The sequence below is a fragment of the Onychomys torridus genome, chromosome 2 (assembly GCF_903995425.1).
Source record: "Onychomys torridus chromosome 2, mOncTor1.1, whole genome shotgun sequence".
NCBI lineage: Eukaryota > Metazoa > Chordata > Mammalia > Rodentia > Cricetidae > Onychomys > Onychomys torridus.
Genome location: NC_050444.1, coordinates 39,356,259 through 39,378,914, shown reverse-complemented (window position 1 = coordinate 39,378,914; position 22,656 = coordinate 39,356,259). Strand labels below are relative to the sequence as shown.

At 40.5% G+C, this 22,656-nt stretch overlaps 1 protein-coding gene across 3 annotated transcripts in view; it reads right to left on the bottom strand.

Moving 5' to 3' along the window:
- The window catches only part of Mybl1 (MYB proto-oncogene like 1), a 35,148-nt gene extending 20,362 nt beyond the window's left edge, over nt 1-14,786 (bottom strand). For 2 of the 3 annotated variants that reach the window (XM_036179929.1, XM_036179928.1), the window contains exons 1-5: nt 14,510-14,776; nt 6,029-6,134; nt 5,283-5,354; nt 4,311-4,403; nt 976-1,196 (exon numbers count right to left, since the gene is read on the bottom strand). In XM_036179929.1, the coding sequence (XP_036035822.1) occupies nt 976-1,196; nt 4,311-4,403; nt 5,283-5,354; nt 6,029-6,134; nt 14,510-14,529 (512 nt within the window). In that variant the 5' untranslated portion in view covers nt 14,530-14,776. Of the gene's footprint in view, nt 1-975; nt 1,197-4,310; nt 4,404-5,282; nt 5,355-6,028; nt 6,135-14,509 lie in introns of all 3 variants that reach the window. The other variant, XM_036179927.1, reaches the window with a different exon arrangement.
- Nucleotides 14,787-22,656: the final 7,870 nt, after the last annotated feature.

The window sequence follows — 22,656 nt, the reverse complement described above, 5'->3', positions numbered from 1 at the left end:
AAATACAAATTACAGATTGCTAGTATTCTTTACCATTTCTTAGACTATTTTATTTATAGAAAATGAGTTCATCAGCTCCCTTTTTATCCCAAGGTTCTTTTTATAAAGATAAATTCTATTCTGCATAAAATAGACACTTATTAGAAACCTACTTTGCTAAAGCACTAAGCTAGGTTCTACACAAAGAAAAAGGTGCATAAAATACTGAATATATCAGAAGTTTGCAGCCCAGGATTAGTAACTTGGATGAAAAATATATATATAATACTGTGGCTTAATTTCCTATGAAACAAAGATACTGTTTCCTTTCATATATTTCCAAAGTATACAAAATTAAGAAGGAATACATATGAAAGCATATTAGTTACTATGAAGTATGACATAGACAATTATAAAGCATAAGGATGTATATTCTGAATGAGATATGAAGTTGTCCCAGGTAGCTGGTCTGCTGTACTAGCGACTGCCAGAAAGTATCTGAACAGTACATTGAAGAGTGTACTTAGCACATCACGCCTTTGAGGAAGATGTTATACTTCAGTCACATGGACTGAAGTACTGCTTTCACAGCTTAAAGTATACCATAATTAAGAACTGAATTTCCTTGACATACTTTCACAATAATTTCTTTCAATCAGTGTATATGCAATCCCCTATGTGAAAGAGATCTCCAATTTAGATTTCATTTCACCAGTTTGTACAAGGCACTGCCTGACTGGCAATAATACGAAAACATGACTTGTGGAGTAGATGTTGTTTACATAACTTAAAGGCCTGAATGTTTTATTGCACAAATTAATCATATTCCTTACCACAAAATTTATTACAAATGGTCCCAAATGGCTGTTTGTATTATGTAGTATAAATTTGAATTATAAATAAAAGAAAGGGGTACTTGCAAATATAGCTAATAGTAAGGTAGCAAAGAACATGTTGAAGATCAGAAAAACAATGTATATTCATTTATATAAGCACCTTCCAGGAAGTAATTTAGCAATTTCTGCCCAACGGTTTCCCAGCCGCTTATGTGCTTCATATATGATCCTGTCTTCTTCTTCTGTCCAAGAAGATTTCTTTACTTCAGGATTCAAGTGATTATGCCATCTTTCTCTGCACTGCTTGCCTATTCTTCCTTTTAAATGTTTTGCAATTAAAGACCACCTTTTTGGTCCATATTTCTGAACTAATTCAATAACCTAGGAAGCAAAAACAAAGGTTGAAAAGCCATTACCATGGCAGAATTTTAAAATGCAACTCAAGCATGTCAAGGCTGGGGTAGCCTCACAGAGTCTGCAGAGTGTGCACAAGGTCCTAGGTTTGATCGGAAACACCTCAACAACAACACAAAGGCCAACAACTCCAAACTGAGAATTCCACTCAAAATAAATACATTAAATTTCAGCTATAACTGTAATCCACAAAAAGTAATTTTACTAATAGCTAATCCTCCAGCATATAGCAAGTTCAAAATCAATTCCCAAGGTCAAAAACCTCAGGTGGCTAATTAAAGTAATTCATAAGCTAAACTATTTTCATATAAAATTAATTCAAAATAACTATAAATTTTCAGATTTGTCTTTTCTATTCTTACACCTTCAAAAAAACAAGAGAAAGTAAGCTTCAACACAAAGCCAAGTAAGTCCATTAGGAAGCAGGAAAGATCTATAATTACTGGCTTTTCATTTCCTCCTTTATCAATCTGAAAAAATGCAAAATGTACATTTCCCCTACATTTTAAACTTGTTTTTAGTTTACCTAAAATTAGAGTAACAGTTTAATCTCCTCAGCCTGCCTTACTTCACTGCTACTCTGACCCACTGCCAAATATCATAATCATTCTATATTGGTGGATTATTTAAATTTAACATCTATCAATATTTTTGTGATGTGTCTACTTGTCATATTTTGAAAATAAGGTTTAAAGATTAAATGTGCAGCTCTAGTTATTGTTTCTGTGCTTGTTTCCCCAATACTAGGTATGTTTAACAAGTGCTCTACCACTGAACTATATTCCCAGCCCTTTCCTTACTTTCTACTCTGAGACAGGGTCTCAGTAAGTTGCCCAGGTATGCCTTGAACTTGCAATGCCCTATTTAGACCTACTGAGTAACTAGGATTATAGCCAATGCCACCAGGCCCAGCTATTAAATATCTTTTTAAAAGTTCCCACATCATATTTTATTTATTATTATTATTTGCATGTTTATGTTTTGTAAGTATGAGTAGAAGCACATACAAACCACAGTGACTGGCAGGAGGCAGTTCTCTACTCCCACTGTGAATTCAGGGATTCCACAGAGGTTGTCAAGTTCATACAGCAAATCACAAGAGCTTGTACCAGTTGAGCCACCTCACCAGCCCCAGATCACACATTTCAAAATTTATCATTGGCCACAGAGAAAAATCAGATCAGTCCTGAGCCTAGATACTTTTTGTTTCTTTGTTCCTATGGGTACTAAGAATGCTCTTATTCCCCAAGTACATTAGCAATAGGAAAGCTTTAAAGGGCTTGAGTTAAAGAACAATTCCTAGTATAAGGCAGATGCTTCAGTTCTTCAACAAGTTTTTTTTTTTAATCTTTCTTTCTTTCTTTTTTTCTTTTTTTTTTTTGAGCTGAGGATCGAACCCAGGGCCTTGCGCTTGCTAGGCAAGCGCTCTACCACTGAGCTAAATCCCCAACCCTCAACAGGTTTTATGAGACAAATAATTGGGTTTTGTATCATAAACCCTCTGGAAACATGAAAACACAATGTTCTAACATTTATTTAATCCTGGGTTCATTTAAGATCAAGAGGAAAAATTACAAAAATTACAAATGATTTCCTTACATATCAAATTATTGAGTGTGAAGATAAAATTAAAATTCACTTTTAATATTAATTAAGCTATGCCTTAAATGTTGCTAAACCAAACCTTAAGGCATTCTTCTCTTTTTTTTTTGGTTTTTCGAGACAGGGTTTCTCTGTAGCTTTTAAGCCTGTCCTGGAACTCGCTCTGGAGACCAGGCTGGCCTCGAACTCACAGAGATCCACCTGCCTCTGCCTCCCGAGTGCTGGGATTACAGGCGTGCGCCACCATCGCCTGGCAGCATTCTTCCTTTTTTAAAGCCATTATATGTGGTTTCATTCATTTTGCCCACCCCCCACCCCAAGGGGGAGGCAGGCAGGTTGTGAGAGGGAAGCTATATTTCAAGACATTTAACATTCAATTCTTATGCACACAGCCCTCAAAGAATAGTACCAAGTACTTAAAGTATGAACTGGGAAAATATTCAGTTATAAAAGTGCTTTCCTTGCAAGCATGAAGACCTGAGATCCATCCCCAGAAACTAAATTTTAAAAAAAAGCTGGGCATACTAGTATGAACTGGCAATCTTAGGAACAGGGAGGCAGAAGGGCAGGTCTGTGATGCTCACAGGCCCACCAACTACCCCTACTTGGCAAGCCTAAGGCCAATGAGAGACCTTTTTGTAAAAAATGTTGGATGACACTGTCTTGAGGAATACCACCACCTATGGTAGTCCTCAGGCCTCCACATGTACATGCACAACACATGTATGCCCACCTCCAACCCTAGCGCACACACGCGCACACACACACACACACACACACACACAAACACACAAACACACTTTATGTGTTAACAACATGTCAATAAGAAAATAAATCTAGCTGGGCAGTGGTAGTGCACACCTTTAATCCTAGCACTCAGGAGGCAGAGCATGGTCTACAGAGTGAGTTCCAGAGTAGCCAGGGCTACACAGAGAAACCTTGTCTTGAAAAACAAACAAGCCAGGCAGTGGTAGCACATGCCTTTAATTCCAGCACTCAGGAGGCAGAGCCAGGCAAACCTCTGTGAGTTCGAGGCCAGCCTGGGCTACCAAGTGCATACCAGGAAAGGCACAAAGCTACACAGAGAAACTCTGTCTCGAAAAAAAAAAAGAAAGAAAGAAAGAAAGAAAGAAAGAAAGAAAGAAAGAAAGAAAGAAAGAAAGAAAAACAAACAACAAATATATAAAAATAAAATAAAACAAATCTAATAAATAGTAAATAATCTAATTAATCTAGTATACCTACACAGTGACATAAAGAATATGAACTTGGGGCAAGTGAATGGCTCAACAGCCCTCGTCATTAATGACCTAAGTTTGATCCCTGAGACCCAAATGGTGGGTAGAAGGAACGAACTAGCTCCCACAAATTATCCTTTATCTCCATATATGAACTGTGGCATGAGCATGCATGCACATACATGTATCCAAACATATACACACAAATAAATTTTTTTTCAAAAGAATATGAACATGTTACCCTCTGATCTTCTTCTTTAGTCCAAGGACCCTTTATCAATTCTGGATTTAAAACCTTCTGCCATCGGTGTTGGCACTGAAAATCAGAACGGTTCTAAAAGAATTTGGACATATTTATTATTGAATAATTGTCTCCCAGGAAACAAATTAGCCCAAGTTTAAGTATACCCATATGAACAAAATATGAATCAATAGTATATTCAATATCAAACTTTTACATGTAATATTTATTTTACATGCCTAAAATCCCAATTCTGTTCTTTTAATTAATCACAAGTTTAGACTGCAAATTAAAAACAATACATTTGTAATTAAGTATGTACCTCTATACTATCCTTTATAAGACAGTAAGACATACGTCATAAAAAATTAATCCAGAATTAAGAAATAAATGCCATTTTTGTTTTATGGTAGTAGTCTTTTTAGGCCTCTGGATGAATGCTGTACAGTTTGAGTATCCTTCATCCAAAATTCTTGAGACTAAAAATGTTTCAGATTTCAGGGTTTTTTGAGATTTGGAAACATTTACATATATATAAAGTGATATATCTTGGAGATAGAACAGAAGTCTATATATGAAACTCATTTATGCTTCATAGCTACCTTATACACATAATCTAATAATTTTATATATTTTAAGCACAGCTAGCATTTTTACTGTGACATATTACATGAAGTCAAGTGTAAAACATTCTACCATGGCTCTATGTCAGTATTCAAAAAAGTTGTGAATTTTAAAGCACTCCAGATTTCAGATCTTTGGATTTGAGGTACTCAACCCTTACTAGAAAATTACTTTCTAAACCATTAGCAAATAACTATAAACATACCAGAAAAAAAAAAATTAACCAGCTGTTTTAAGAAATGAAGCCTAAACTACACAGACACATTTCTGAAAAAAAAAATAGACTATGTAAATCAATGCCTTAAGTAGGACATGTTATTACAGAAATACATTTCCCATTTCACTTACTTGAAGATGACTAGCAATTAGAGCCCAATCATCAGTTCCATGTTGTTCAACCAACTTCTTTAACTTGTCATCCTATTAAGAGAGGCATAAAAATTAAAAATCTTTCCCCACCCTGTATGTAGATGACATTCTCATTCTCTCAAGTCATTATTTGGTACTCTTTTCTTTTTGTTTTGTTGTTGTTGTTTGTTTGTTTGTTTCGAGACAAGGTTTCTCTGTGTAGCTTTAGAGCCTGTCCTGGAACTCACTCTGTAGCCCAGGCTGGCCTCGAACTCAAAGAGATCTTCCTGCCTCTGCCTCCTGAGTGCTGGGATTAAAGGCACGTGCCATCACCGTGGCCAGGCTTGGTACTCATTTTGAGAAAAACTAAAGTCGCTATCACACAAATCTCCCACTTACTATACTATTTCAGTAAATCCTAAACAACCAGTTGTTCATGTCATTGATTTGTCCTTTGTTTTGGGGGTTTTGTTACTGTTTTTCAAGACAGGCTTTCTCTATGTAACAGCTCTGCTGTCCTAGAACTCGCTCTGTAGACCAGGCTTGCCTTGAACTCAGAGATCCATCTGGCTCTGCCTCCCTGGGAAAAAGGCATATACCACCACTGCCTGGCAATGTCACTGATTTTTTAAAAAAAGAATGTATAACTGAGTTGAGAGATAATTTGTCCTCATTGTTTTTATTAAAATGCCATTAACAGTATTAATTGATAAATATGAGACTAGTAAATTTTGCCAGGTAACTACCTCATCTCTTGTCCATTTTACTCTGTTCCAGAGTTTCTTCAGTCCTTTTTGTTGAGGTACCTCATAATCATGATCAGCATACTGAAGGTCGTCATCCTCGTCCTCACTACAAAAGAACATAATATGCAAGCTCAAAATTTTTATTTAAATTATTTAATTCAAGCACTGAATCTGTATATGCAGGTGTGACTAAAGAAGCTACTCAGAATAAACAATACAATGTAAAGATTAATCAAAGTATAGAAAACTAAGTTCTGAAAGGGGAAGATGGGAACAATAGAGGGTGCTGGAATACACGTGACATGAAAGCAAAAGGGACTATTAGGGGAAAGGAAGGAGACCTGTGAGGAAGTGTGAGCAAAGGGAAATCAGCAAGCTACAGGTTCAGTGAGACACACTATCTCAAAAATAAGTTGGAGTATATGGAGGAAAACACCCAAGATTGTGTTCTGTCCTCTACAAGTGCACATGCACACATTTCTGTACACACACACACACACACACACACACACACACACACAGGAAGGGAATAAAATTAAAAATAATAGTTGAGGACATGAGATGACCCAAAGTCCCCAAAGGAGGCAAGCCTCCATGATCATCTGAATTAGAAGATACTAAGTATCCAGAGGATTGAAAAAAGTAGGGAACATCTGAAAAGGACACTCACTAAAATTTGTTTAAAACTCTTTAAGTACCTAAGAGTATGTCCGTCTATTAAATTTCCCTCTAAAAATTTCACAACAGGGGCTGGAGAGATCCTTTAGGTGTTAAGCATACTTGAAGATCTTACAGAGGGCCTGGGTTTGGTTCCCAGAACCCACATGGTGGTTCCCAGCTGCCTATTCTAGGGGACCCAACACCCTTTAATAGCCTCCCCAGGCACACACACAGAACACATCACTCATACACACACATACACAAAAGAATTTTTTTTAAAGAAATCTTGCTAAGCATGATTTAATCCCAGCACTCAGGGGGGCAGAAGCAGATGGATCTCTGTTTGAGGCCAGTCTGATCTAAATAGGGGGTTCCAAAGCAGGTGAAGCTACATACTGAGATCTTGTCTAAAAAAAATTGTAAATAAATCATTAAAAGAAAACAAACTTCATAACTATAAGGGAGTAGTTTTGCCACCTATTGCCATTTCTCGGAGTTAAAAACACTTGGACTTAGAAAAGTAACTTCTTCCCAAAGTCTCACCAAATAAGGCATGGCTGAGTTCTAAAGCTCACTGTCCAACCACTTTAGTATATATAACACATTGGGAAAATGGGGAAAGCATACTAAGAATTTACCGAAGGCAAACCTCAAGTGCCTTCTAAAATGAGAACAAGGTTCAAGTTGTAACTTTATAACCCTAAACATACTAACCTCTCAGGACTGTAAGATGACTATAATATCACCTACCTTTAAGAAAAGATGATTTAGTATTATGTAAATAGATCATCTACAGTATTTAAAATTATTTTTCCTTACTAAATTTAAGTCCTAAAAAATCATTCTGATTTCAAATATCAAGTCTGAAGATTTGAGTATATTTAGTACAATATATGAATAACTTTTAGTATCTAAACGTAGTATACAAATTCAGTCTAACAAAATTTAAGTCAAGCTCTGGATTTTATGCACACATAATATACCCTTTGTAGGAACACCTAATTTCCTCTGACTTGTCAAATCCATTTGACTAAAATTTTCCCTATTTGGGAAGACAAAACATCAAACTCCTCTAGTCTCTTAGCTATGATGTCTGTATTGTAAAAATAATCTGCTAGTCCTTAATATTATCATCAAACTATGCCTCAAACCAATACACAGGTTTAATTAAAGAAAATACCTACTAGTAGCAACCAATATCTACTATCAGAAATATCATGGGATCAACCAAAAGCATACAATAACATGAAGATGCTTCAAGGTCCAGGAATTTCAAGTTTCTAAGTAAGCTCCTTAACTGGACAATGTTCCATCCTGTAGTTTATAGAGTATCTTCTCTTTCTTTATCTTAATGCTAGTCACATTTGCCAACCTTCCCAACCAAACAGTAACCTCAACAGTATAAAGACCAAGGTTACCATGTCTACCTCCCAAACCAAGCACAGTACCTGTCATTCAAATATTTATAAGATCAATGAATTATTTTCTTATTCTTCCTTCTGTTCTAACTGCTTTATACTACAAAATTTTACAGTATTCCATTTGACCCTATCCAAAATGTCTGCCTTGCTCAATACCAGTGTGATCTCAAAGTGGATACAAGAAAGGGGGGGGATGGCGAGGGGGAGGAGACAGTGGTTCTCAACCTTTGGGGTAACATTATCAGTTATTTACAACAGTAGCAAAGTTCTAGTTATGAAGTAGCAGTGAAATAATGTTATGGTTGGGGGGTCACCCCACATGAGGAACTGTATTAAAGGTTTACAGCATTGGGAAGGTTGAGAACCACGGCTCTAGGAAGAGGAGGAAGACATTCTTTTTTGTTAAAATCCAAATGTACCTCCAAGTGGTAGAATTTTAAGAAGTAGAACCTGCTAAAACAAACTTTTAAAGGAAATTCAGCACACAAGGGGTTGGTTGAGGGTATCTAAACCTAGCCTAACCTTTCCTGGAAATACCCCAACAACATTACCACTTCCTGACACCCCCCCCCAAAAAAAAACCTGTCAGGCATGCTTCTCACAAGTTCTCTTCATCCTCATTCCTCTCTGGTCTCAAGAGCTTCCATCACATTTCCAAAACTAATTTTTAACTAGGTTATCTCTATGCCAAAACAAATTTTAATTTAGAAATATGCCTGTAGATCTTTAATAACCACAAAAATACCTATATAACATTTTATCTGTACAAAATCCACCTTAAAGTTCTTATCAAAATATTTAAAAGATATGAGTTGCAAAAGTGTTACTTTTTGTCAAAAAGACTAGTCACCAAGGAGTAATTTTTCTAAAACCTTGTTCACTTTAAAACTCTGTTATTTATTTTTTTGCCTGCATCCTCTGTGAGAAACTTCTATTTCTTCATGAGGTTGTACTGTGTTGCACTTACCCTGGTCATCAGTTTCAGACAGTGAGCTATATATATAGTCCACTCAGCACTCAGGAAGCTGGGCTGAGTGGGTGAGGTAAGGACAAAGGAACATTACAGTAGGATTCTTAGAATCATCTACCATTGGGACTTTCCTAGCATTTGACTAATCTACCTCTTAAGTTTAGCACTTTTTGTGCATGGGCTTTTGTTTTGATTTTTGTTTTCAGAGATGAGTGTTAAACCCAGAGCCTTCATCTATGCTAAACAAGAATCATATCATGAAGCTACAATCCCTAGCCCCAAGTTATTACTATGCACATTTGACTGTTGAAAACATGGTACAATTTCTAGTAACATAACAAACAAGCCTAGAAATATATCAATTTCACTAACTGTAACAAGAAAATGCCTAACTCTGCTCAGAATTTACTAAGAAAAAGAAAGGAGTGATGGGGCCATCAAGATGATTCAGAGACAGTAGTGTAGGCTTGACAACCTAAGTTCATCTGCAGGACCCACATGGTAGAAGGAGAGAACTGACTCCTGAGAACTATTCTCTGATCGTAGCACAAGAGCATCTGCACATGCACACGTACAAACATATACACACACAACTATAAAAAATAATTTTAGCCGGGCAATGGTGGTACATGTCTGTAATCCTAGCACTCGGGAGGCACAGGCAGGTAGATCTCTGTGAGTTTGAGGCCAGCCTAGGCTACAGAGCTAGTCCAGGACAGGCTCCAAAGCTACAGAGAAACCCTATCTCGAAAAACCAAAATAATAATAATAATAATAATAATAATATTAAAGAAAGATAATCTCCAAACGTAATCTTGTCAAAGTTCCACTTTCACCATTTAACAATAAAAAGATGCTACTGCTCAACAGCAGTGGTTAAAAACTATAGACAGATCCAATCATCTTTCAATGTTTTACAGCATTTGGGGGCATTTTTGTATTGCAGAAGTCAGTGCTAGTGATATGTAATGATTAAGTAAAACTGAGCTTTCTACCATGTAGTTAAATGAATGAATTATTTCTACTCTAGCATGATTGACCTAGAGGACAAGAGAAGTAGATAAAATACTATTCTAGTTACAAACCAAAGGTTCACCAAGCTAAGATTTGGTTTCCACAATTACTGTTATTCTTATTTAAGTCAAGAAAAATTCTTTTTTTTAAAGTTAGTGTTGCAAGCATAGCTGTTATTTTCTTTTTGGTTTGGTTTGGTTTTTGTCACAACATCTGACTATCGCAAGGTAACCTTGAATTCACTACCAATCTAAGCTGGCCTTGAACTAATGATCCTCCTTCCTGTCTTCCAAGAGCTAGTATTACAGATGTGCACTGCCACAACTGACTAGAAACTGTTTTGTGGGTAAATAAAATGAGGAAGAGGATTATAAAACAGCAAAAAGAAGCATAAAAATATCTGTAATGTGTAAGGAAATGGTTAAGAGTACTTTTACGTTGGGGTATAAGCTAATAACATACGATAGTCAGGACTTTACGTGTGAATCAATACACAAAATTACACTTGGTTTTTAAGGTAAAATGTTTGGGAGAAGTACAAACTAACAGATAATCTAATAAAGATGAGTTAAACAAAGGAAAGTTATAATTCACTTTTACTGAAAAAGTAACCTCTAGTTTGAAATGAACAAAACTAAAGAATTTGTTTAGTAAAACTGCTTCAACTTGATCACATTTTTAATCCAAATTTCCTTAAATCTCAAATAGTTATCATAATAAAAAATACAAAGCTGGTCATAATGGCTCATATCTATAATTTCAACACTTGGGAGGCTGAGTCTGGAAGATTTTCATGAATTCAAGTCCAGCCCAGGCAACATAGTGAGATGGTGAATTTTAGGCTATCCAGTACTACAGAGAGAGACCCTATCTCAAAAAAAAATCTTTGTTATACTTTTTGAGGTTAGGGCAACTGTATATTTAATTATTTTCTGTTCAACTGCACTCAAATTATGAGAATTTACCAAGTTAATTTAACAAAGTGAAACTAGGCCACCCAGTGGTTAATATGGTATACTGCATGCATGAATACTAGCTTCCACCTCTATACTGCAAAACAGTATTATTAGGGTAAGACAAAGTTTGACTTCAGATAATCTGGACCATTATTAATACTACAAACACTGAAATAAATACTGAACAGAGATCTATATAACTATTCATAAACAAAAACAATGAACAATATTTCAAATTCATTTAAATAATATATTTTTAAACAACAACAACAAAAAGGTAACAAAAGTTATAAAATAGCACACACGTATGCCAGGTGGTGGTGGCACACACTTTTTATCCCGGCACTCGGGAGGCAGAGCCAGGTGGATCTCTGTGAGTTCAAGGCCAGCCTGGTCTACAGAGTGAGATCCAAGACAGGCACCAAAACTTACACAGAGAAACCCTGTCTCAAAAAAAAAAAAAAAAATAGCATACACATTAAAACTATAAGCTACCTTACATACTAAAAAGTCCAAATCCCTTATATTAACAAATAAAAACTGAAATAGATTATACCTGCTTTCCCAAAATAGTACTGCTGAAGACGAAGCTAACTAAAAAAAGTCCTTTATCATAGTTTTATATACATTCACTTCCACTCTTGTTTCTGGAAAAAACAGCAAACTTGCTATATACATACACACAACTGCATACATACTACTAAGAAAAAACTTCCTGTATAGAATCTAGCTTTCATCTTATCATTTTAATTTAATCATTGGTCATCTTAAGTATAAATATCTTAAACTGTACCTAGTAAGTAGGCTTTGCAACATCAGAATTACTGTGACTTTATTTTTAAGTGTTTAATTGGCCTTTAAAAACTAAACTGGGGCAGTAAAGATTGCTCAGCAAGTGTTTGCTGCCAAGTCTGTCAACCTGAGTTTGATCGTCAAGACACACATAGCACAAGGAGTGAACTAATTCCAGATAACTGCCCTTCACCTTGCACACACTGGCACAAACACACACATGCATGCATGCACACACATTAAAAAAAAAAGATAAAAATTTTAAGTACTAACATAAAAGTACACTTATTTTTACATAAAAATGCTTAAAAATCAAATGCATGTTGTTAACAGATATCCCAATAAAAGAATGAACTGTAAATTACATCATTAAAATCCTCATTGGGTTCTAAAATTATTTTAAGTCACAATACTACATGACCTTTTTCTATATGCAAATCTCAGTAACAGACTCTGCAGCTATTAAAATAAAAAGAACCAATATATTTCAGTTATTCCTTATTTAGGTTAAACATTTTCTGCTCTTAGCTAGTTTGCTTTGTTTTTCAGATCACATAGAAAGAGTCTACTACAGAATTTATGCCTATATCCTTATAAAATTTTCCATTCACATTAGTAAGTGTTTGTATGCTGGAGATCTCAAAGTACCAGAATGACTTTGTTTCTCTGTTATAAACTGAACTCATCTATACTAAGATTCTTAACCAAAAGAAGAGTCTCTAATGAAAAATATTTTAATCTCAAATATTTCACGTTATTATCCGCTAATATGCATGAGACATATTCAGATATACAAGGAATTTAACAGTCCATAGAACTCACTAAAGAAAACCCAAAGAAGCACACCGAAGATGATTTCTCACCACATCCTCTATCCATATACCCCAGAGAAGTGGTTTCACTTCAGCACAATTACTCCAAACTTACAACTCTTTACATCATTCTATATTGATTCAATTAACTTCAACTAACTGGCAAGAAATAAAAACCAACAAAACAATTAATGCTTAGAGGTCAGATTCACAGTACTGTTAATAAAATAATTTACAAGAAGAAATTGTTACATCATTTCTCCTTAGCCTACTATTAGGAAGCAAGATCAACTGTGACATGAAAATGCAAAAAACTGAGAGAAGAATGTGACATTCATATATCAGTATTTAACAGTAACTTTGAACTAAATGACGGGGACAGAATTAGCCAAGATACTGTTTCAAGTAAGATTAACAATGATTCTAAGTAGATAATGGCACACAGTAGATATACACAAGGTTCTCTTATTGGCTTGATACATTCACTTGTCACTTTACAGCATTTCCAAACACTGGTAGACTTCAAAATTCAAAAAGCCGAAAGCAGTACCCAGCAATCTGAATTATCTCTAAATTTGCATGTTTTCTGAGGCTGGGAATGTTACGTCCTTAAAGTTGCAGACCATCAGTTCTTACCTCCACGCTCCTGTTTCATTTCCCAAAAGATAAGTGGCATGATCCGCAGTCATTTTTGGTTGTCCAGACTGGAGGAAAAGGGCTACTGTCTTCTACTGAGTAAAGGTAAGGATGCTGCTAAAAATCCTACAACTATCTAACACAAAATTGTAACAGTGACAAGGTGGTGTGCCTGTCGGTATATGCACATCTGTTCCACTTCAATGTTCAATCTAGTCTGTAGCTGCTACACATAAAGTAATTATGTCTAAATTAAATTTATGTTGATACCTCCAGAACCATCTTACGTGCAGCAGATGCTTAATAAATGAACAAAGCAAAGTATTTTATGTGTAGTTATTTTAAAGCTAAATCTTCAATGGATGACTCCCAATACTAAATTTCAACTCAGGAAATACAACTCTTAAGATTTTGAGGCTACGGATCTAGGTAAATGGAAATATTTGTAAAATCTGCCAAATACTTTTTAGGTTTCTTTAATACTGCAAATCGAGACACTAGGTTTTTGTCACCTGATTATTCCACACAATTTAGGAGTAGCTATTACATATATTGTATAAAATAAAAGTTAGGTTCATGAAGACATTCTAGCACGTCTTTCAGCAACAACAACAAAATTGTGTCCTGCTTGGTTATAACACAGATACCGTCAGAATCAAACATGAACACTCGGAATGCACAGGAACTACGACACATTTAGTATCGAGTTTACCCGAAGGTAACAACATAACAATCTTCTCAGAAGATACTGAGGGGGGGGGGGGGGCGAAAAGCTGACAGAAGGGATATTTAGCAGGTCCCCTTCTTAAAAGATTTCCCAGAACGGAGCGCGCCCGGGTTGGTGACGGAGATCCTGTTCTGACTGGCACGGTCTGTCAGAGGAGAGACGCCCAGTTTCAAGTCTGGATGCGGGCAAACACAACCTCTTCTCCAGGAGCGTCCTATCCCCGAGGGGGCCCAAACTTTCCTGGCCAGAAACCTCGCTGGCCGTGGCTGTGAGCTGTGGGAGAATCCCGGCCAAGGAGCAGCAGCCTGGGCCAGCGTTAGTGCCCCCCACAGCGGCCCTGCCTCTGCGCTGGGGATGGGAGCGCTCCGGGCCGGCGCGGCCGGGGCCGGTGCGGGGCAGCGGGCAGGAAAACCTACGGCCAGGCCCGCGAGGCCCTGAGCGGGGAGGCCAGCGGCAAAGGGCCGCTAGGCCCGGGCCGGGGGATGTCACCCACCTGCGCGACCTCTTCGCCATCCTTCAAGTACCGCATAGGCGCGGGCTGGGCGGGGACGCGGGTCAGCCTCCTCCAGCCTCAGGCGAATGCTCGCTCCCGGACACCCTCCCGCCGCTTCTCCCCGGCTGCTTCCCGCAGGTGGCCGAGAGAGGACCGCAGGCCCGGTCAGGTCAGGGCCAGGCGGGACTGAGGGACAAGAGGGGTGGACCGAGACCCGCTGCTCCTAGCCGCGGCCCGGCCCGGCCAGGGATGCCCTCGACATGTCAGGAGGCGTGCTCCCGCCCTCCGCCCGCCCCTCCGCCCGCCGCCGCCGCCTCCGCCTCCGCCTCGGAGCTGCCGGCCCGGCGCGGCTCCGTCACGGGCGCCGACCCCCGCCCTCTCGCCCGCAGCGAGCAGCTCTGCAGCACTCGCAGCCTCCTGCAGGGTTTTGTCCGCACCGCCGAATCTCGCGCCTAGCCTCCCTCAAGAGCCGCCGTTTGAATCTGCGCACGCGGCCCCGCACCTCATTGGCTGGCGCGGCTGCGCGCGAGCTGGGGGGGCGGGGCGCGGGCGGGGCGGGGCGGGGCGGGGCGGAGCGCGCGCGGGCGGGCGCGGGCGCGCGGCGGAGGGGCGGGGCCGGCGGGGGCTGGAGCGGACTGGAACTCGCGGGAGTCCGCGGGGGAGGGGGGTTGCGGGAGGGAGGGGGAGCGCCGCCGCCCAGCCTGAGGAAGGCGCGAGGCCCCGTTCGCGAGCCGAGCTGACAGGACCCGGAACGCTGTCCGAGCCGCGCGGCGGAGGGGCGGCCGCGGAGGTTGCTGGGAAGGCGAGTTCGCGGGCCGGAAGCGGCGCCGGGACCGATCCCGCCACCGGCACCTCCCGAGCGGTGCGGAGCGTGTCCCCGGGGCGGGGACGCTCGGGGTCCTGGGCGGCGGGAGGGCCTCGCGGGCCCTGGTTCGCGCGCTGTGAGCCTCGCCACTTAGGGGGCGCGGTCTCCCACTTCACCGTCTGGCCCGAAAATTGGCGCGGCCGTTAGGTTTGCAGCTTGTGTGAACTAGGTTTGCTCAGAAATGACAGGGAAAGTGGCCAAGACCCTGTGGTAGCATCGCTTGTTTCCCCCGAAAATGAGTAAGAGTGCGACGTGGGGAAGACGTTTTCTGCAGACTTGCGTGGAATGGGAAAGGGTTGGTGCTGGAGAAGCTGAACTGGACTTCGTCTACAAAGGGGGCGGGACGCGATGCGCGCTGGAGGGGTGGAGGAGCCCGGGGACTGCCCCGAAAGCCGCAGTAACCTGGGACTCTTGCTTAAGGAAAGGAACTTTTTGCAGTTCCAGCTTCTCTGACAATTATGAATTACACGGTTAAAGAAGCACACTAGGAGATCATTAACTATAGTAACCATCAGACACGGTGAAGAGCCCAAATTTGCAAGGCACCATGCTCTGCTGCATAGAGTGCTGACCCACAGGTTAATATTGTAACAAACTGACATTTTTGCTATTTTGAAACTACGCTTCGTCTTTTGCAAATCAGAGATACAGGTGCAAATACAAATCAAGATGAGCTTGCAATTCGATACCATCGGGTAGATAACACTCGCTTTTTTTAAAAAAAGCAAACTTCCTTTTTCTCAAGGTACAGATTCTGGGAAAGGAAAGCACTTTTAAAATATTGTTTATTGGGTTACTTAGTAACTTCTAAAGAGAGAGACTAATTTAGAAACTAATATTTTTTTTGAAGTAAGGTGTGGAGCCCAGCCTGGCTTCATAATCTTCCTGTCTCGGCTTCCTCAGGGTTAGACTGTGGGGTGCAATGGCAAGCTCCTCTTAGTCTTCAAATGTCATTGGGAATCAGTGCTTTCTTATTTACTCTTGGATCATACATTATTCCATTTATATTCTAACAGGAAACAAAACTACTATGTTTAAGTTATGATCAGTTTTATACAGACTACATTTTTAGAACTTGAAGGCAAGTGTTTCCAATTTTGAAGTAAAGTTTATTCCCATCATTTTATGTAGGGAAAAGTTCTCCAAAAGATAGTATTGACTTTGTATGCTCTTATAAAATTTATTTTTAAGAAATCTAAAGAAATACAAAATCACTTAAATCTTATAAAACTATATGAAGTATGAGATCAAAATAGTTCACAGCCATCAGTATATACTAGCTCAAATGTATCAAACAGATTTAAGGGGCTTCTTAAAAGTTAAGCATTTAGGGCTGGGGAGATGGCTCAGAGGGTAAAGCACTTGCCATGCAAGCGTGAGGACCCGAGTTCAGATCTCCAGAACTTACCTGTCAGGATCAAGGAGCATGTATGTCTCTCTGTAATCCAGAGCCCCTAAAGCAAGATTGGAAGCAGATACCGGAGAATACTTGCACGTTCTCAGCCAGTTAGACTGTTTTTATGTAGTGGTGAACAAGACTGTCACAAATAAAGAGGAAGGCAAGGATCAAGACCTAATGTTGTTATCCTCATACACAGGCTTACATGCACTCACACCCATACAAGATTTTAAAAATAAGCTTTCAACACACACCTTTCCCCGACGACCTGCCCTGGACAGCAAGGCGAAAGGATTACCCTGCCCAGTGCCTGTCCTTGTGGCGCCAGGCAATTGGGCATTATTATGGTGAGCAAATATATGGTTGGGGTATAGGAGAGAGAGATAGGGTGCTTCATATCCTGTGTAGAGAGGCAGATCTGAAGAGGTGAAGGCAGTGAAGTGAGGGCTGAGGTGGGTGGCCTGCTTGCCACCCGGGGTCATGGTGATGTCTGGGCCTGAGTTGCTACCAAGGACCATCCATGCCTGGGTCCGTGGCCCTGCCGCAGCCATGGTGTGTGTTGATGTCCAGGGCACTTGTTACCACGTTAGGTCAAGAGGACAGGGCTGCAGAGCTGGCACCGCCCCTCACAGGCTGCAACACCAGGGAGAACGGGCCGCGCCCCTCACACCTGCGGCACTCCGGAGAGCAAGTCCTACACTTCTCCTGACCCTGTCCGCAGTGGCCTGGGTGAGATGGCCCTAAGGGCGTGAGAGTGAGAGAGCTGGTCCTGCCCTCCTCATCTGCCATGTGGTGGCGTGGGTGAGGGAAAGATGCCTCCCGCCGCCCATCGCAACCTGCAGCAAGCAGGGACCCAAACCCTCACCAACTGCAGCACTCCGGTGAATGGGCCCCGCAACTCTCCTGGGCAGCACAGTAGAGCTGACCCTGTCAACGAGCGGCATGGGGACAGGCAAGGATGAGCTGGCCCTGAAAATGTGAGCATGGGGGATCTGGCCATGCCCCGGTGTGGGCAAGGGAGAGATGCCCGCCCACCTCCAGCCCTCACCACCTACGGTAGGTAGGAGAACTGGCCCTGAGGTCTGAGGTCACGAGAGAGAGCTGTCGGTACCCGTCACCGGCTACAGCCCTCGGCCGAGTGGCTCCTGCGTCTTGCCTGGGCAACATGGAGGAGCTGGCCCTGGTAGTGTAGGTGTGGGTGAGCCGGCCTGAGGGCATGAAAGCAGGAGAACTGGCCCCGCCGCCACCCCTTGCTCTTTGCTGCCTAGGGGGAACTAGCTGGAGCAATGCTAGAGAGCTCACCCTGGTGGTGAGGAGAGGGGACAGCTGGCGGGCTGACCAACCCTACAAACGACCATGCCCAGAACCAGGGCTACGAGTTGGCTCTTCCCCAAATCCACCCCATCTATGATCTGTTGGAGCACATGAAAGGGCTAGTCCTGCAGACCCAGAGCTGCAGGATCTCCATGACACAGGCCAACAACAAGATATCCAAGAGGAGTTTTAGTGAGGGCCCAGCATGGATAATGTAGCAGAAACCAGAGTCCTTGAACCAGACCATGACTCTGCAATGAACACTTGCAAGTAAAGATATGTGAACTAAAGAGGTTACTGTGTGACTGACTCCCTGGGCCACACTACAGCGTCCACAACGAGATTTCTCTCTCTTCTTTTTTTTCTTTTCTCTTAAATTTTATTTTATTGAAGTGGGGAGGTTGCAAGGGCAGAGAGAGAATACACAGGGGCGGGGAGAGGAATGGGATTGAGATGCATGATGTGAAAGACACAAAATAAATTCAGAGGTTTTATACTATTAAAGAACTCTCAAAATTCAGTGAGAGGAATAAAAGCAAAACCCACCAAAAAATGACTAGGTTAATGTGCCCAAAAAAAGATATAAAAATGAGCTGGATGTGGTGGTTCACACTTGTAATGCAGCAGCTGGAAAGCAGAGACAGGTGGGCTGAGAGTTCAAGGCCAGCCTGAGCTAAAAGAAACTATCTCAAGAAGAAAGAGGAAAAAATGAAAGAAAGAAAAAGGAAAGGGAGAGAGAGAGAGAAGTAACAAGCACATGACAGTATGTCTCACTTCATTAAATCGTTAGAAAATTGCAGATTTAAACCACAGAGAAGCCAGAAATGTAACTCCCAAACTAAGAAGACTGAGGCAAAAGGATTGTGAGTTCTAAGCCAGCCTGAGTTATACAATGAGACCTCATCTAACAATATACAATAAAAATATGATCACAGTGAGATACTGCTATCCAAAAAAGTGCTGGTGAAGATAAAAATGTTCAGACCAACAGAAGTCCCCTGCCCTGCTTGCAGGAATGTAGGTGGTTTAAGCACTTTGGCAAGCATTTATAATTTCTTCATTATAATTTTTACTAACTGGGGCTGGAGAGATGGCTCGGTGGTTAAGAGCACTTGCCCCTCTTCCAGGGGACCTGGGTTCAATTCCCAGCTCATATTAGCAGCTCACAATGGTTTGTAGCTCCGGTTCCAGGAAATCTGATGCCCTCTTCTGGCCTCCCTTGACACTGCAGTACAGGGACATGTACTGTGTGTGTGTGTGTGTGTGTGTGTGTGTGTGTGTGTGTGTGTGTGTAAAATGCCACAGGATTGCTGTGAGTTCAAGGCCAGCTTAAACTACATAATGGATCCCAAACCAGCTTGAGCTACAGAGTGAGACTATCTTTAAAAAACTAAATAAATAAACAGATAAACACAAGAAGGGATCGCTTTCTTACTTTCCTCTCAACTACTGAGAATGGTTTGGACAGACAGCTAATGCTTATGTCAAGCTCTTCCAGTGACAATTCCTTCAACTTTATACTCATATTCCTTGATGAATCTATTGTTATTCATGTTCTCTGGGATTTGTTGTTGTTATTGTTGTAATGCTGGCTTTTTGAGACCAAGAATTCATAACTTGGGCTGGCTTCCTATTGTCTCAGCCTTCATTATTGGGGTTTCAGACATGTTCTCCCATACTTGGCAGACACTTCGATTATGAAAATAATGTTTAAAATGCTTTACCAGGGCTCAGGATGTAGTTCACTTACAGAGCAACTGCTTAGAATATGTGAGCAACTTTGTTCCATCACTACACACACACACACACACACACACACACACACACACACACACACCGTACAAGCTCCTAATTGTTAAGTAACAATTAAGATGCACCAGGGATTTAGATACACCTTCTCTCCATCTTCTGTGATGAAAGACCAAGTTCACCCAAGATTTGCTGGTTTGAAAAGCTTTAGTTAACAGTATGAGGCTAGACTGTTAATAGAAGTGTATGCACAACCATTTCCATGAGGAGATCTTTGTGTTTTATTTACAGCTAGCTTCCCAGTCTTTAAAACAGGAACATGCCAAGCTATCAATAAATGAAATCTCCAGAGAATAAATGAAGACAAGCAAGTGATAGCCAAGCATTTGAATATGTATGCACACAAGAATGTGATAAAATATAAATTAAAGTATATTTGAAATGCCATGTTACAGCTATTGCAGTCCAAATTTTCCCTAAGTTCTGAGAACAGTATTTAAGTAATTCCCTGATACTGGCATTGAAAACTGATGTGCTTTTTGTAGAAAGCAATAATGAGCAAAATCCATAAATCATGCACAGCCTTCAACAGAAATTCTAACTGAAGGGCATAATTCAGTAGAGGAAAAAGAAAAAGATGTGTCTGAATATTTATAGTAGTGTATTTCATTATAACCCCAAGTGAGGAACATTCACACTTAAAGACTGGCTTAAACAGTTATTCAGCCAATAAAAGTCAGGTACAATTTAGATCCTATTAAATGGTTATTCCCCTGTCTAAGGCCTTTCCCGTGATTCACATGCATTTGTCTTGGATACTATTCATAATTTCTTTAATCATAACAACTCTAAGAACTATAGGTATTATTATTTTCCTCTGTTTTATAAATCTGGAAAATAGGGCACCCAAAGGTTCATTTGTCCAAGGGCATACAGTGGCAGACGTGAACGAGAGCCAAGCTTCCACCCTTAATATCTGAGCATCTATGTGTGCACAGCTATAAACACAGTGCACGTGAAGTACAGAGATAGCAAGGGGACATGCAAAGAGATAGAAATGAGGCTTACAGTAAGTATGATATCATCTACATAAATAAGCACTCATGATATAGTGAGCACGTGTCTATCATGCTAGAAAGGTTGGCCTGTGAACTATATAAACTGTTAACAATATTTAACCATGGGAAAAAAAAATAAAATGAAGCAAAGAGGCTTTATAGTTTTTACTGTATGTTTTTGTATTATTTGACTCTTAACATTAATTTATATGTTGGGTTTTTATTTTTTTAAGATGATATTAAATGCTAAAAATAACTAAAAACCCTAGAAAGAAGTAGCACAGGTGTGACGCCTGCTCTGTGGCTTTCTAATGTCCCCAAGAGCCCATGTGTGAAGGAAAGGTTTGGTGCTCAGAGCAACACTGTTGACAGGTGGGAGACCCACTGAGAGGTGGTTATTGGGAGTGTGTACCCTGGGAGACTGTGGGGCTCTGGCCCCTCCTTTTCTCCTTCTGCCCTGGTGCTCTCCTGCTGTGGTGTTCTTCTTCACCTTACCCCCAAACAACAAGGCCAACCCACCATGGACTGGAACCTCCAAACTGTAAGACCTCCTCTTAGGTATTTTATTACTGCAGCAAAAAGCTGGTAACAAGATATATATGCTTGTTCCTGCTTTACTAATGCTAAAAAAAAAAAAAATTTTCTCCGGCAGAAACGATGAGACTATACGTTATGTATTTCATCTGAAAACAAAACTCCAGCTGAGAACTGGATCTTAGACACAGAAATGTTTGCTCCAACGTGACTCCCCCCACCAATATTTTTACTAATCTCTACATTTAGAGTACTATTTAAAATTTCATGGAGATTATTAATAGAAGTCACACTATATAACATAAGCAGCTATAAGATTCTTAGTTCAGCTTTTAAGTTTAAAAATAAAAACAGTTGAACTGCAAAAAAAAAAAAAAAAAAAAGTTGCAAGAGAGAAAGAAACTCATCCACCCATGCGTTTGTTTTTAGGGGTAGACATGATCCCCCAAATCTATTCATGTCCTGATCCCTTGAAACTGTGAATATATTACGTTATGTGGCGAGAAGGATTTTGCAGAAATGATTCCATGGACAGTCTTGATGTGGAGACTTCGTCTGGGTTAGCCCTGCAGGCACTAATCAGGAGGAATTTAAAGAATTCAGCAGCAGCAGCAGCAGAAGGAGGTTACCCTACTGTAGAAGCACAGGAAAGGGCCATGAAGCAAGGGATTCAGGCCACTTCTAGTGACCAGAAAACAAATTCCCTCCCAGAATTAAGAAAGGAACGCAGTTCTACTAATGTTTGCTTTTAGCTCAGTGAGATCCGTTTCTCACTCCTGGCCTTCAGAGCCGGAGCATAAGAAACCTGTATTGGTTGAGTCACACATTTGTAGCAACTGGGTATTGCACCAATAGGAAATGAATCCATATTCTCGGAAATTTTCAACATTCTGGCCTGTAGTAATAAAAATCATGCTTTCTCTTCAAAAAGTGTTTTTTCACGGTGTTTATATGTTGGCCTTTACTTGCAACAACTAATCCTACTACCCAGTATTTGAAAGTGGAGGGCAGAAACTCCAGGCCAGGAGAGAGGATTTCAATATTCAAAGCAGAAATAACTTGCTAACCTATACCACCCCCTCTCTTCAAAGCAAGGTTTCCATCGTTTACTCATGAAAAACATTTCGTCCACTAACATGTGAGCATAAGTGCTGCTTCCCTTCAGTGCTGAGCTCCACCCCTACTTTATCAGAGGCAATAATATATCTTCTCTTTCTTCAGTTTTATC